This window comes from Sinohyriopsis cumingii, chromosome 16, assembly GCF_028554795.1.
Source record: "Sinohyriopsis cumingii isolate HCF-2022 chromosome 16, ASM2855479v2, whole genome shotgun sequence".
NCBI lineage: Eukaryota > Metazoa > Mollusca > Bivalvia > Unionida > Unionidae > Sinohyriopsis > Sinohyriopsis cumingii.
In genome coordinates this window covers 42,979,036-42,991,979 of record NC_142976.1, presented here as the reverse complement: position 1 = coordinate 42,991,979, position 12,944 = coordinate 42,979,036, and the positions used below count along the sequence as shown (strand labels likewise).

Here is a 12,944-nt window from a genome sequence, read left to right as displayed (position 1 = left end):
AAGATCCTCGAAAGGTGGGCTGAACATTTCAACTGCATCCTGAACTGCCCAACATCCATCAACGATGAAGCCATTGATTGTCTACCCCAGTCAATGAATCACTGGATGATCCACCAACCCTGTTAGAGACCCAGAAAAAGTTACATCTGCTCTCTAGAGACAAGGCTCCTGGCTCAAACTCAATCCCAACTGAGATATACAAGGCAGTGCAGTTCTGACTCAAACGTTCCATTAGTTGTTTCAGCTCCTATGGCAGAAAGAAACAATCTCACAGGAATTCAAGGATGCTAGTATTATACACCTGTATCAGTGCAAAGGAAATCATCAGGCGTAAGACAACCACTGAGGTATATCTTTGCTCACCATCGCCAGCAAGATACTCACCAGGATTCTCCTCAACCGTCTCACATCACACCTTGACCACAGACTCCTACCAGAAAGCCAGTGTGGTTTATGCAAGTAGCGTGGAACCATCAACATGCTGTTCACTGCTATTCAGCTGCAAGAGAAAAGCCAGGAGGATAATCTGACCTTTTCTCCACCTATGTCGGCCTGACCAAGGCCTTCAACACTGTTAGTAGAGAGGGCCCGTGGAAGATTATAGCCAAGTACAGAAGCCCAAGGAAATCTGTCACCATGGTGCAGCAATTCCACAACAGCATGGAAACTAGAGACTGGGACAATGGTGAGACATCTGAGCCCTTTCCTGTCTCAAACAGACTGAAGCAAAGCTGTGTACTAGCACCAACACTTTTCAATCTCAGGTTCTCAGTCATGCTCACTGATGCTTTCAGAAATGGTTACGTGGGAATTGGCATCAGATACCAAATTGGTGGCAAACTGTTCAACCTCAGGAGGCTTCAAGGAAAACTAAGGCCATGACGAGCATCATCTGAGACAGACTTACTATCTGCTGATGACTGCACCCTCAACACTGGCTCTGAAGCTGACATGCAATGCAGCATCAGCAAGTTCTCTGATACTTGTACAAACTTTGGCCTTATGATCAACACAAAGAAGACTGAAATAATATAACAACTAGCCCCAAGAAACCCATATTCTGAGCCAAAGATCGCTGTCAATGACCATCAAATGAGCGCAGTGAACAGGTTCGCTTATCTTGGCAGCACTCTGTCCTAGAATGTCATAATCGATGATGAATTTAATGCCAGGATTAAAAAGGCCACCACAGCCTTCTGCAGACTACAAGCCAATGTCTGGAACAGAAGAGACATTAGTCTACAGACAAAGCTGAAGGTGTACAAAACAACAGTACTCACTGCACTATTATGTGCCTGCAAAACCCAGACACTGTACCAGTGCCATACGATAAATTTTAACCAATTCCACACAACTTGCCTCAGTCGACTCCTCAACATCAAGTGGGAAGACAGGATCCTGGATACTGAAATCCTTGCCCATGCAAACCTGCCCAGTATCTACACCATCCTGATGCAGTCACAGTTGTGATGGGCAGGCCATGTAGCTTGCATGCCAGACAACCTACTTTCCAAAAACTCTTCTATGGCGACCTTGAACAAGAAAAATGCAACAAAACAGGCCAGAACAAAATGATATAAGGACACCCTGATGACATCATTGAACAACTTTGGCATTAGCTATGACACATGTGAGCTGACTGCCCAGGACAGGGATGTGTTGCACTCCTCCACTGGCAAAAGGTGCTGCAGCTTGCAAGACCAACAGGTCAGCTGCAGCAAAACAACGGATACAGGCCAGGAAATGCCAAGAAAGTTACCCTATGATCTGCGTTGCTGCCATCCCCTGTCCATAATGTCATTGAATATTCTGGGCACACATCAGCCTCTTCAGCCACCTGTGCACCCACTATAAAACTGGATGTCTAAAATGGACCTCATCGACTCAATGCATGAACTCACATATATAAGCTAGCAGTCATAGTCATGTGTTGACTCATCTGAATTGACCAATAACATCATTTGAAATATTATTATATAAGTAAAATAATCCAGTATCTAATCAATGGTTTATCCTACTCATATGAAAGTGTAACCAAAGCATATGGAAAGCTAAGTTTTATAGATGGGGTTTATTAGGGAGAAGTTTGATACAAGTTGGTAAGAAACTTAAATTTGCAATCTGAGGCTTTCTCACGGTGTACAAAAATTTAATGTTTACTTTAAAAAAAAGTCAAAATCCATTTATTTTACTGATAGAAAAAATTAAGTTTTAATGTTTTTTCTCTATTTAAAAAAAAAAACAATTTCTGTTCTGAATCCGGAATAACACTTTGAATGTATCCACATTCATAATGAAACAGCAGTGAAAAAATGATAATGTATGGAGTAAGGTTTTTAATAACCTCTCAAAGATTGGTTATCTTGAAAATAAATGTAATTTACCTCAAAATGAATGTAATCTATACACAAAAAGTGAACAACTTCATTAAAAAACTATTTATTCCCCATGCAATTTCAAAATGAGTATTCATCCATTTAAACCCAACCCCGTAAAACTCAGTTTCTCTTTTCAATGTTAATGTCCATCCATTTCTTAATTTTTTGAGGCGCCTCAAGCCTCACTTATACTTCAGTCTGTTTTTGGACCTCCTTGTGCATGCATTATCAAGGCAGAGATTCACTACAGGTTTCCAGTGTGCATTTCTGCATTTAGCTAGAATGGTTAGTGAGAAAAACCCAGAAGGCACACTAAGTCTACAGAGTCAGATGGGCGTTCTATTTAAATGACGTTGCGTAAACTATAGAAAACAAATTGCATTGCACCCAAGTTGGTAAACAAATAACTGGATTGAAATGGAGATCTACTTATTAATAGTTACCATATATACTCACTTATAAGTTGAGTCAAACTGCAAACAACCAAGATCTTGATCAGTTGTAGCATAATGCACCTGCAAATCAGGGTCTACGCTGTTTGTTCTACTGATTATTCCTAACAAACTGCATAGACCCAGATCTGCTGGCATATTATGTGACAGCAGATCTGGCTCTGCACAGTTTGCAGTTAGACTAAACTTATAAGCGAGTATAGATGGTACCAATAAAGGTTAATGTTCTGATGACATTGGGAATTCCCAGTCAACTTATATTTAGTAACTAGCCAGACAATTTGTTGTTGTTGTTGTTGTTGTAGGGTTTAATGCCATTTTTCAGCACACGATAGGCTATACATGGCGGCCAGTATTAATGGTGGAGGAAGAACCCGGGAAAACCCCAGAAAGAACCACCGAACCACAATAAGCTACTGGCAAGTTTTCTCACATACCCACAACTAGCCAGACAAAGCATTGCATTTCATGTTAGGTAGGGTTATCATTAGAAATGTTGTAAATGACATTTCTCAATTTCATAAATCTGAAACTGTAATTTGATTGGTGATCTGAAAAGTTAACAGAACATAACTTCTAACTTATGTTCATCAGATCTCTATTAAGTTGACCTTGGTGTTAATTAGACTGGGTATATGACACTACTTTATACTGAGACAAATATGCATTAAATTTTAGTGGCAATAGGTGATAAGTTAATTAGGGCTTGAACCAGTCCATGTTAAATAGGCCTGGGGAAGTATGACAGTGACCACTTTAGGTGTAATATATATTCACCCCAAGATGTATCTACTTTGAAACCTCCTGACTATGTGTGATAAATTGTTCAGAGTCCAGATATATTATTTAAAAACAATGTGCAACACTGAAAAGTAGGTCATCACCTCCCAGGTTAGGTGCATAAAACACACTGAATCCAAGATACAAAACACTGCACTTATTATCATTAGTGCATGCATGCTCAGCCATTTAACAACGTCATCATCAGCAAGGTGCAGAGCCTGCAGTCCACCAGGGACTTTGTTAGTGGACAGTTGTTCACACTGTGTAACATGGTCTGAACAGCTCCACAGCAACAGGAAGAGTTAGTGGCCTGGCCACATCAGAGAAGGCTGACTGCACAACAACACTGTCCTGTCTGAAAGCGGTTCAGTGTGGTCCGCAGATGACATGGAAGGTTGAAGCCAGGAAGGCAGACAGATGGCTCAGGCTCAGCTACAATAGGAGTGGTTTACAACATCTGCTGAAGACCACTCGACATTCCATGTGGAAGTAGCTGTCATATCCTCTGACAATGAACCTAACCAGATTGGTCATCTCAAAGTCAAACAGACTGCTGGATGTGAGGTGATGTCCATGTACAGTGGAAGTTCTCAATGGCACAGACCTTAGCCAACACTTTTGTGATTGCTTCCTGGCAATGCAGATGTGGAGGAGGAATGGTGCTGAGAACACTGCACTAATATAAGATCTACAGCCCAGAAAGAAAATATGGAAAACTGAATCCATTAACAGATAAAAAATGAGTTCTGTATATTTGCCCACTTCTTAGTTTTTGGCTAAAATTAAGATTAAAATCTGTTGTCTTGCTTGGCAAAAGTCAAGTTAACATAACTGAGGACACATAACTCACCTAAAAATAAAATAAAGTCTCTGACCCGGTTGCGTCTCCCCAAGAAGATCTGGAATCATGTCCCCATTGGCACTGTAATTCAAGCAAAATATAATATCCTGTAAAAAGAAATATTCTGAGGAAAACCATATCTTATCTCTGAATGTCATGATAATCATGAAGCTTTCTGTTTATGCTGGCAAGAAAACCCCTTGCGCATCAGGTAGAAACTTAACATTAATATTATCCCAATGTTTCAGTTGGGTACAGCAAATGATGCAGAAAATATACCATATATACTCACTTATAAGATGAGTGCAACTGCAAACTGCACAGATACAGATCTGCCATCACATAATGCATTGGCAGATCTGAGTCTGTGCAGTTTGTATGGAGTTATCAGCAGAACAAACAACACTGACTCTCATCTAAAGGTGTATTATGACTTGGCAGATCAGGATCTTTCTTGTTTGCAGTTTGACTCAATTTATAAGCAAGTATATATGGTATGGATTTTAAAAAATCTAAACATGTTCACAATAATGCCAGAATGCTTAATCAAAACTCTAAACATCTGTGGAAACAAACTTTAAGATATATACTAACATTATTTACAAAGTTTCAGTTGATACAGCAACTGATTTCAACAATATGAGCCTCTCAGAAACATTAAGAGAGCACATAATCACTAACATTGTTTACAATGACCATACTATCGCTGCCCAAACTGCTGGCATCATCAATGATAAAGAGATAACAATATCTCAGCATTACAGGCAATACAAATATAATGGCATTACAGGCAATACAAATATATCAGCATTACATGCAATACAAATATATTGGCATTACATGCAATATAAATATATCGCCACACAAACATATCAACATTACATGCAATACAAACATATTGGCATTACATACAATACAAATATATCAGCATTATATGCAATACAAATATATTGGCATACAAACATATTGGCATTACAGGCAATACAAACATACTGGCATTACAGGCAATACAAACATATTGGCATTACAGGCAATACAAACATATTAGCATTACAGGCAATACAAACATATTGGCATTACAGGCAATACAAATATATCGGCATTACAGGCAATACAAAGATACTGGCATTACAGGCAATACAAACATATTGGCATTACAGGCAATACAAACATATCGGCATTACAGGCAATACAAATATATCAGCATTACATACAATACAAACATTATTAGCATTAAGTATTGAGAATGCTGATGGTCTAGAATGTTGATGCGATACCAATTTAAGAATGTAACTCCAGAGATATTGCTGTTTCTGGCCCTTTCTATATAAGCTTTGTAATATTTCTCAGTTTTCTTTTCCAAACATGTCACAATGAATTTATATTAACATTTGAAACAACTTTGGAGGAATTACTATGATTTCCTTATTTCTACTGTTGTATTAGGTACAACCATAAGTGGAATAAGATCCATGGGAGATAGACTTCTATATGGAATAATCATCTACCTAAATTTGAGTTACCTCCCATCAAACATAAGAAGGACTTAAAAAACCAAAGAATCTATACTCTGTCATTAATTTTTCCCAAGATGAGTTGTCTCTCATCCCCCACAGCACTAACTGAAACCTCAAGCATTTGCAAATTTATTATTGATTTTTTTTTTCCTTTATTTTTCACACCTTGCTTGCAGGAAAGAATATTTATTTACAGTAATACTGCCTGCAATCACATGCCTTTGAATTGGCTTAAGCAAGGCAAGACAATTTAGCTGCTATATTTAAACAGTATAAAATAATTAACATCCCTTTTGATTGTCTCAGCAGGGTTGGTTGGCTTCAGTGTTTGAAGTTCTTTGACATGGATTATACTATGTGTGATCAGAAAGACATTAACTGATTTTGGTTGGATTACTAAGAAGTTGAATCAGCTTAAAACAGAGGTGGGTTTGGGTTCAGTGTTTAAAGTTTATCTAACTATGCTTCATTTCCCAATCCTAAAATCCAAGCAACTGAAATATCACATGAAAATCAATGATAAATGGAAATGAGAATTTCAGTGGCTGAAATCAAGCTCAAAGAACAGAAATATGCATTCTGCCCTTCCCTTAAAGCAGATTTTTAAAACTGTACGTTATTTAACTTTCATGCAACTCTGGCAAATAATTATAACATAGCTGATGTCTTTTTTTCACCTCCATTTTGCTCATAAAACATATAGACTAGAATATATGTCAATAAAAACTTGCAATAATTCAATAATGTCAAACCAGAGATCTCGCTGCCAAATATATAACTTCCTTTACAATGAATTATCATATCCCATGAACGTCCTTCTCTCCACTTCCAATTAACACATCTAATAACAGTCTTTATATTTTTTGTTAACAAAAGGTCATTGTTAATCTTAAAAAGTAATGTTTCACTTATGCAACCGGAAAGGATATACAGTAAAAAATGTCTTGAGAGACCACTGCTATGAGAGACCACCTGTCTTGAGAGACCAGGTTCTCCATGTACAGATTTAGAGATTATATAGTGTTATAACCTGTTATGAGAGACCACCTGTCATGAGAGACCATTATGTTTTGGCAGAAGGGGTGGTCTTTCAAGACAGATTCCACTGTAGCAACTTAAATAAAGCTACACATATTTCCAGTGAAACAGTAAAATTCTGAACAAAAATCAATCTTACTGTATTTATTTGTCAATAAATCTATCCTTGATGACAAGTCCATACTCATTCTCAGTGTTTACAAAATTATATCTACTAAGAACATAATAAGCCCACCACTTACTCTTGACTATTCATTAGAAAGCCACTCTGATCTGGTCATTGGAAATTAGTGTAATCCAATAACCCTTCCCCAAAGTTTTATCACTGGAAAAACAGTTCACCTATGTTCCCTGGTCTTCTTATTAGAAAAACAGGGCAATCCATACCCGTGATTTTGCACTGGAAAAACAGAATAGTTCATGCCCCCTGGTTTTGTGACTGGAAAAAGAATACATGCTCCCTAGTCTTGTCACTGGAAAAATCATGTAATCCATACCCCCACCCCACCCAAGTCATATCATTAGAAAAAGAATGTAATCCATGCCCCTGGTCTTGTCACTTGAAAGAGTGTAATTCATGACCCCTGGTCTTGTCACTGGATAAACAGTGTAATCAATGCCACACTGGACTTGATACTGGAAAAATGAGTATAATTCATGCCACCCTCACCCTCAGTACTTTTACTTGAAAAATAGCGTAAGCTATGCCCTGCAGGAAGGGAGCAGGGAGCCCTTTTCTCTGGCATAAACTGTAATCCTTGCCTTCTAATATTGAACTCAAAGCAAACCTTTACTGAAACTCACTGAAGTCTTTGAATGTCACTGAGTGGAATTAAATTTGTACAATATATGACCAACAGACGCATGGATATAGGAAACAAAAAAGTCTGGGCAACCAGATATTCAAAGCCGCTTCCCTTGATACATCCATGGATTTTCAAATATTTTAAACCTTGATGGAAGTGAAGGTTGTTTACTGGCAACTTGCATTTCGGTTGCAAATTCTCACATTTTACTGATGTGACTTTGCATTTACTGGCAGGTTGTATTTGAGGTTACAAGTGCATGTCTTAACATACTTTTACCTTGGCGGCTGTGTATGTACACAAGCACTGTACCATATTGAAAGTAGTATTTTTTACAATATGTACATGTTTAGGTATAGAAATGTGGCATACACTGCACAGATGTAGAGCTCAACTAACAGACCCTGCATATTCATTTTGTGCTAATGGCAATTTCGGTGCCAAGAATAGAGAATAATCTAAATAATGGCTAAATAGATCTATGGATGAATGCTGAGGTCCAACTTGGACAAAGTGGCTATATCAGTTTTCAAGATTATCAAAACCAAAATTTGTTTTCTTGTAAAGTTTGTAGCATAGCATGAATGTATTACATCCAAAATTATAACAGGTGATATAGCAAAGGAAAGCCCTCCAAACACAGGCCAATTAATGCTTTAGATGTACTTAAATGGAAACAAATCTGAAAACAAATACATAGACAACTTACTCAAGGACAAGAGGCTGATCCACCAAAAGTTCTGGTAAGCAGAAATGTTCACCTGCAAGATTGACACATCAATTAACTAGGGTCAACAATACATCAAACCTGCTAAGTAAATTACTGTGCAAGTGGTTTTTAAAGTATAATCAATTAGTCTTTAAGAAAACATGCAGCATCAAATTATAATTTCTATCCAATGTCAAACTTTAAACCATAAAGAAACATTGATGATAATTAAATTTGTTACACTATTTATTTTACATATCTGTCAAAATATCTTGGAAATTTCATAACTACTTTTTATAGAACATGGCCTCTTGAACAGAAATCATTTCAAAATATTATCCCGTCACTTTTGATCATGAAGACCAATGTTCATAGATTTCATCTCCAAATTTAAACAATCATCAAAAAAGAAGAAAAACATAAACCTTCCTCCCCCAAATCCACAAATTTACATACAGGTAATGCTTAATTTATGCTACAGATGCATTCTTGAGGATATGGTGTAAACTGAAATTGGCACAAATCAAATATAAATACAATTTAAAGCAATCTCAATGGCCAAGCCCTTTTCAATTTTTTTGGTTCACATCTGTATGAACCCAATTTTTTTAAAGCCATGCCCACCTGAGGACTATATTAGAATATTGGATCACTCAAACTCAGACTTCCTACATAAGATTTTTATTCTGAACGAAATACTGGATATTTTTTTTAAATAAATGAGATGTCTTTACTAATCCTACAAGTAAAGTACACTATAAATGAAAAAATAAACATCGTCTATTTACATATCTTGATGTTAAAGACATGATGGTACCATGAGAAATTCATCAGTGTGTATGTATTAACATATGATATGAAATCTGTATACCATTACAATATGGAAATTTATTTGGCAGAATAAAATAAAACAAAAATAAAGAAAGAAAAAAAAGAGAACATGAGTTATGCAAACATTTGACATATGAGGTATTAGATAATATATTAAGGCCTGTATAGTCTTCTTTTGTAAGATTTTAATCATGAACCAAATACTTTACCTTTTTCAAATAAATGAGACATCTTTACCAATGTTACAAATGAAATAGACTTTAAATGAATAAATAAACATCGTCTTTACATATCTTGATGTGAAGACATGATGGTATTTTGCAGGGTGAATTTGAACAGTCTTAAACATTGATCAAAATGAAGAACAAAACCTTGTTTAGCCTGAACACAATGACACAGTCTTTGTGGATGATGATTTCTATCGTGCAAGTATGGATTTTGATTTTTTGACTTAATGCTTTTTTCTGATTGGCTGTAGATATTCATCAAGAATCTTCACTCTTATGTATTAGTGCACCTTATGAAACAAAAGAATGTTATTAAATTATGAGTATTTTTAACTACATGTATTTATGCTGCTGAATTTAATCATAAGGACTGGCTTCATGGTTTACACAGTTTGCAAAGCATTTTTTTGGGTTCATAGTTCGTTGAATTAAAAAAAATAAACAGTCAATCCTTAAGTAATTGTGTTCTCTCGGTGAGCAACAAGATGTGCATGCATGCACACACATGAGCTGCATACAAGTTATAGCACATGGTGCCAGCAACATCTTACAAACAAGCACATACATGAGCTGCATGCAAGTTATAGCACATGGTGCCAGCAACATCTTACAAACAAGCACATACATGAGCTGCATGCAAGTTATAGCACATGGTGCCAGCAACATCTTACAAACAAGCACATACATGAGCTGCATGCAAGTTACAGCACATGGTGCCAGCAACATCTTACAAACAAGCACATACATGAGCTGCATGCAAGTTATAGCACATGGTGCCAGCAACATCTTACAAACAAGCACATACATGAGCTGCATGCAAGTTATAGCACATGGTGCCAGCAACATCTTACAAACAAGCACATACATGAGCTGCATGCAAGTTATAGCACATGGTGCCAGCAACATCTTACAAACAAGCACATACATGAGCTGCATGCAAGTTATAGCACATGGTGCCAGCAACATCTTACAAACAAGCACATACATGAGCTGCATGCAAGTTATAGCACATGGTGCCAGCAACATCTTACAAACAAGCACATACATGAATTGCATGCAAGTTATAGCACATGGTGCCAGCAACATCTTACAAACAAGCACAATATGCAGTACATAATAAGAGTAACAAATTTAAAAACTACTAACCAGACATGAAAAGTTTATGTTCCTGTTCTAATTAGCAAATAATTTAGCACATACTACATAAGGTATATCTAATTAAAAAAAACGATAATAAATATGTCAGATCAATATCAATCTATTTCATTTTCTAGCAAATAAAAAGTTCAAAAGAAGATTCAACAGGGCTAAAATGAGACTAAAATCACTTTTGGAACATAAAAATGGCCTTTATATTGTATGTGAATGATTTCCATTTAGAATCAACTTTAGAAATGACCCATAGTAAAAACTTGCTTTTAAGTTGTGCCTTCATATAAAACTGTAATCACAAACATGTTCTGCTTTGATCCCAGAAGCATCTTATCAATGTACTGACACAAATTGAACACTTCTGAGAAGCCTAGCATTGTAGCAGACATTCAAAGGTATTGTCACAAAGAAGAATAAATATGGCTGCCTCTTAAAAAGAACGATTGATCTTGAGGGGATTCGAGTATCCTAGTTTGAGCCCATCGTCAAAAACCACTAGCAATAACCTGCTATGCTCCTTTATCACCCATGTCTGCCTGTGCTAAGATTTTCTTATTTTTGATGAGTACGCATAAACAAAAATGTCGTTTTATTGACAGATAAGTGACTGTGCTTGCAAGAGAAACTTTGAGTGGACCATTTAAAAAGTGGGAAAGGTCCTACTGGATCAATATGGCAAGAATAATTTACCGTATATACTTGTGTATAAACCCATTCGCTTATAAGCCGACCTCCCCAACTGAAAAGGTATAAACACCAAAAACTGCAAGACTCACATATAAGCCGAACCACAACTCCGAGACATCACAGGATGCAAGCAGTAAGTTCTAAATGCATTTATTTAGGCAAATTTATATTTACAAAAATTACACATATACTTCTCTCAGGGTTGACATGTATGATTATTAAGAAGAAATGGTATAAACTTGTTTGAAATGTGATTTATTTAATTTTCTATTTTCTTATTGTTTCTGCCTAATTCAGATTTGTGTATAACTTGATAAAGCGATTACAAGAACTGAGCAATCATGGGTTGCTGTAACACTACCACTCTCTTTTGACTCAATTATTGTTTGTTTATGTGTTATTGCATTGGACATTTTATATCAATGTACCAGTAATTACATTTTTATTTTTGCCCTGAAATTTTAAATACCGAACTCATAAAAATGTGATCCCAGTATGACAACACAAAGAACAACAATATAGTTTGATTCAACTCTCGTAATTAGATACTGAGTGTATGTACATAATGGCACCACTGCATGTACAATGTAAGTTAGAACACGCGCTGAATGAAGTACATTACGCTGAAGTACATCCCTTAGAGTCGAAAAAATGGGCACCATCATTAATTTAAAAGAAGGAATGAAAATACATAACATGCAGCATATGTGTCCTCAAAAAACTAATTCAGAATACATGTTTAATAGTAAACAATACTAAATGCCTTACAAATTGACAATAAGCAAATAAGGTCAGATATATGAGGGCAAAATAGTTGCCACATGTACAGTACCGTGAGGCTGCCTATTTAGGAACATTTAGTCCAATAAAATTGGACATCCTTTATTTGCCAATCAATTGCTGGTGCTTGCATAACATGCAGTAGTGTAGAACACGGTTTCTTTTAATTATTACGGAGGGCCAGTCATTTTCACAAAACAGATGCATCGATAAGGATTAACTTTTAATTAGTCACACTGGATTTCGTGCTTGTTTATTTAAAACTAACCATTAGATATTATGCAGTTTGACCACAGCTGAACTGAATATGAAAATAAGGCACATCCTGAAGGAAATAAGACAAGTCACAGGGAGAAACGGCACATCCTTTACAAATTTCACGCTTATTGGACCCAGAAGATTAGTGAAAACAAGGCTTAAAAATGCCATGAAAAACCTTCCGATTTTAGGTTCCAATCTCCCTTTTTTATTCTGTCTCCTTACTTGGCTTTTTAAAAGTTTACAGGTATGCCTTACACCCCATTTTACAAAACTACGGTATTCATGATAATATTAAGGAATGAAAGGAAATTACACATCAATATACTGGTATAGTTTCTGGTAAAAATCCCCTCTTTAACACAAGACAGTTTCAGAGTTTTAATGATTGCCTGGCCTGTATTGCTGTCAGAAAATGAAAGACAAATTCGACAATTATCAACAAAGGAGACGCCGAAACAGCAAGCTTTCCACTGTGTGGAAAG

At 36.4% G+C, this 12,944-nt stretch overlaps 1 protein-coding gene across 1 annotated transcript in view; it reads right to left on the bottom strand.

Moving 5' to 3' along the window:
• The window catches only part of LOC149780319 (T-cell immunomodulatory protein-like), a 76,786-nt gene that overhangs the window by 55,124 nt on the left and 8,718 nt on the right, over positions 1–12,944 (bottom strand). Inside the window, exons 3-4 of the mRNA XM_089937162.1 lie at positions 8,525–8,576; positions 4,464–4,535 (exon numbers count right to left, since the gene is read on the bottom strand). Coding sequence (XP_089793288.1) covers positions 4,464–4,535; positions 8,525–8,576 — 124 coding nt within the window. The remainder of the gene's footprint in view (positions 1–4,463; positions 4,536–8,524; positions 8,577–12,944) is intronic.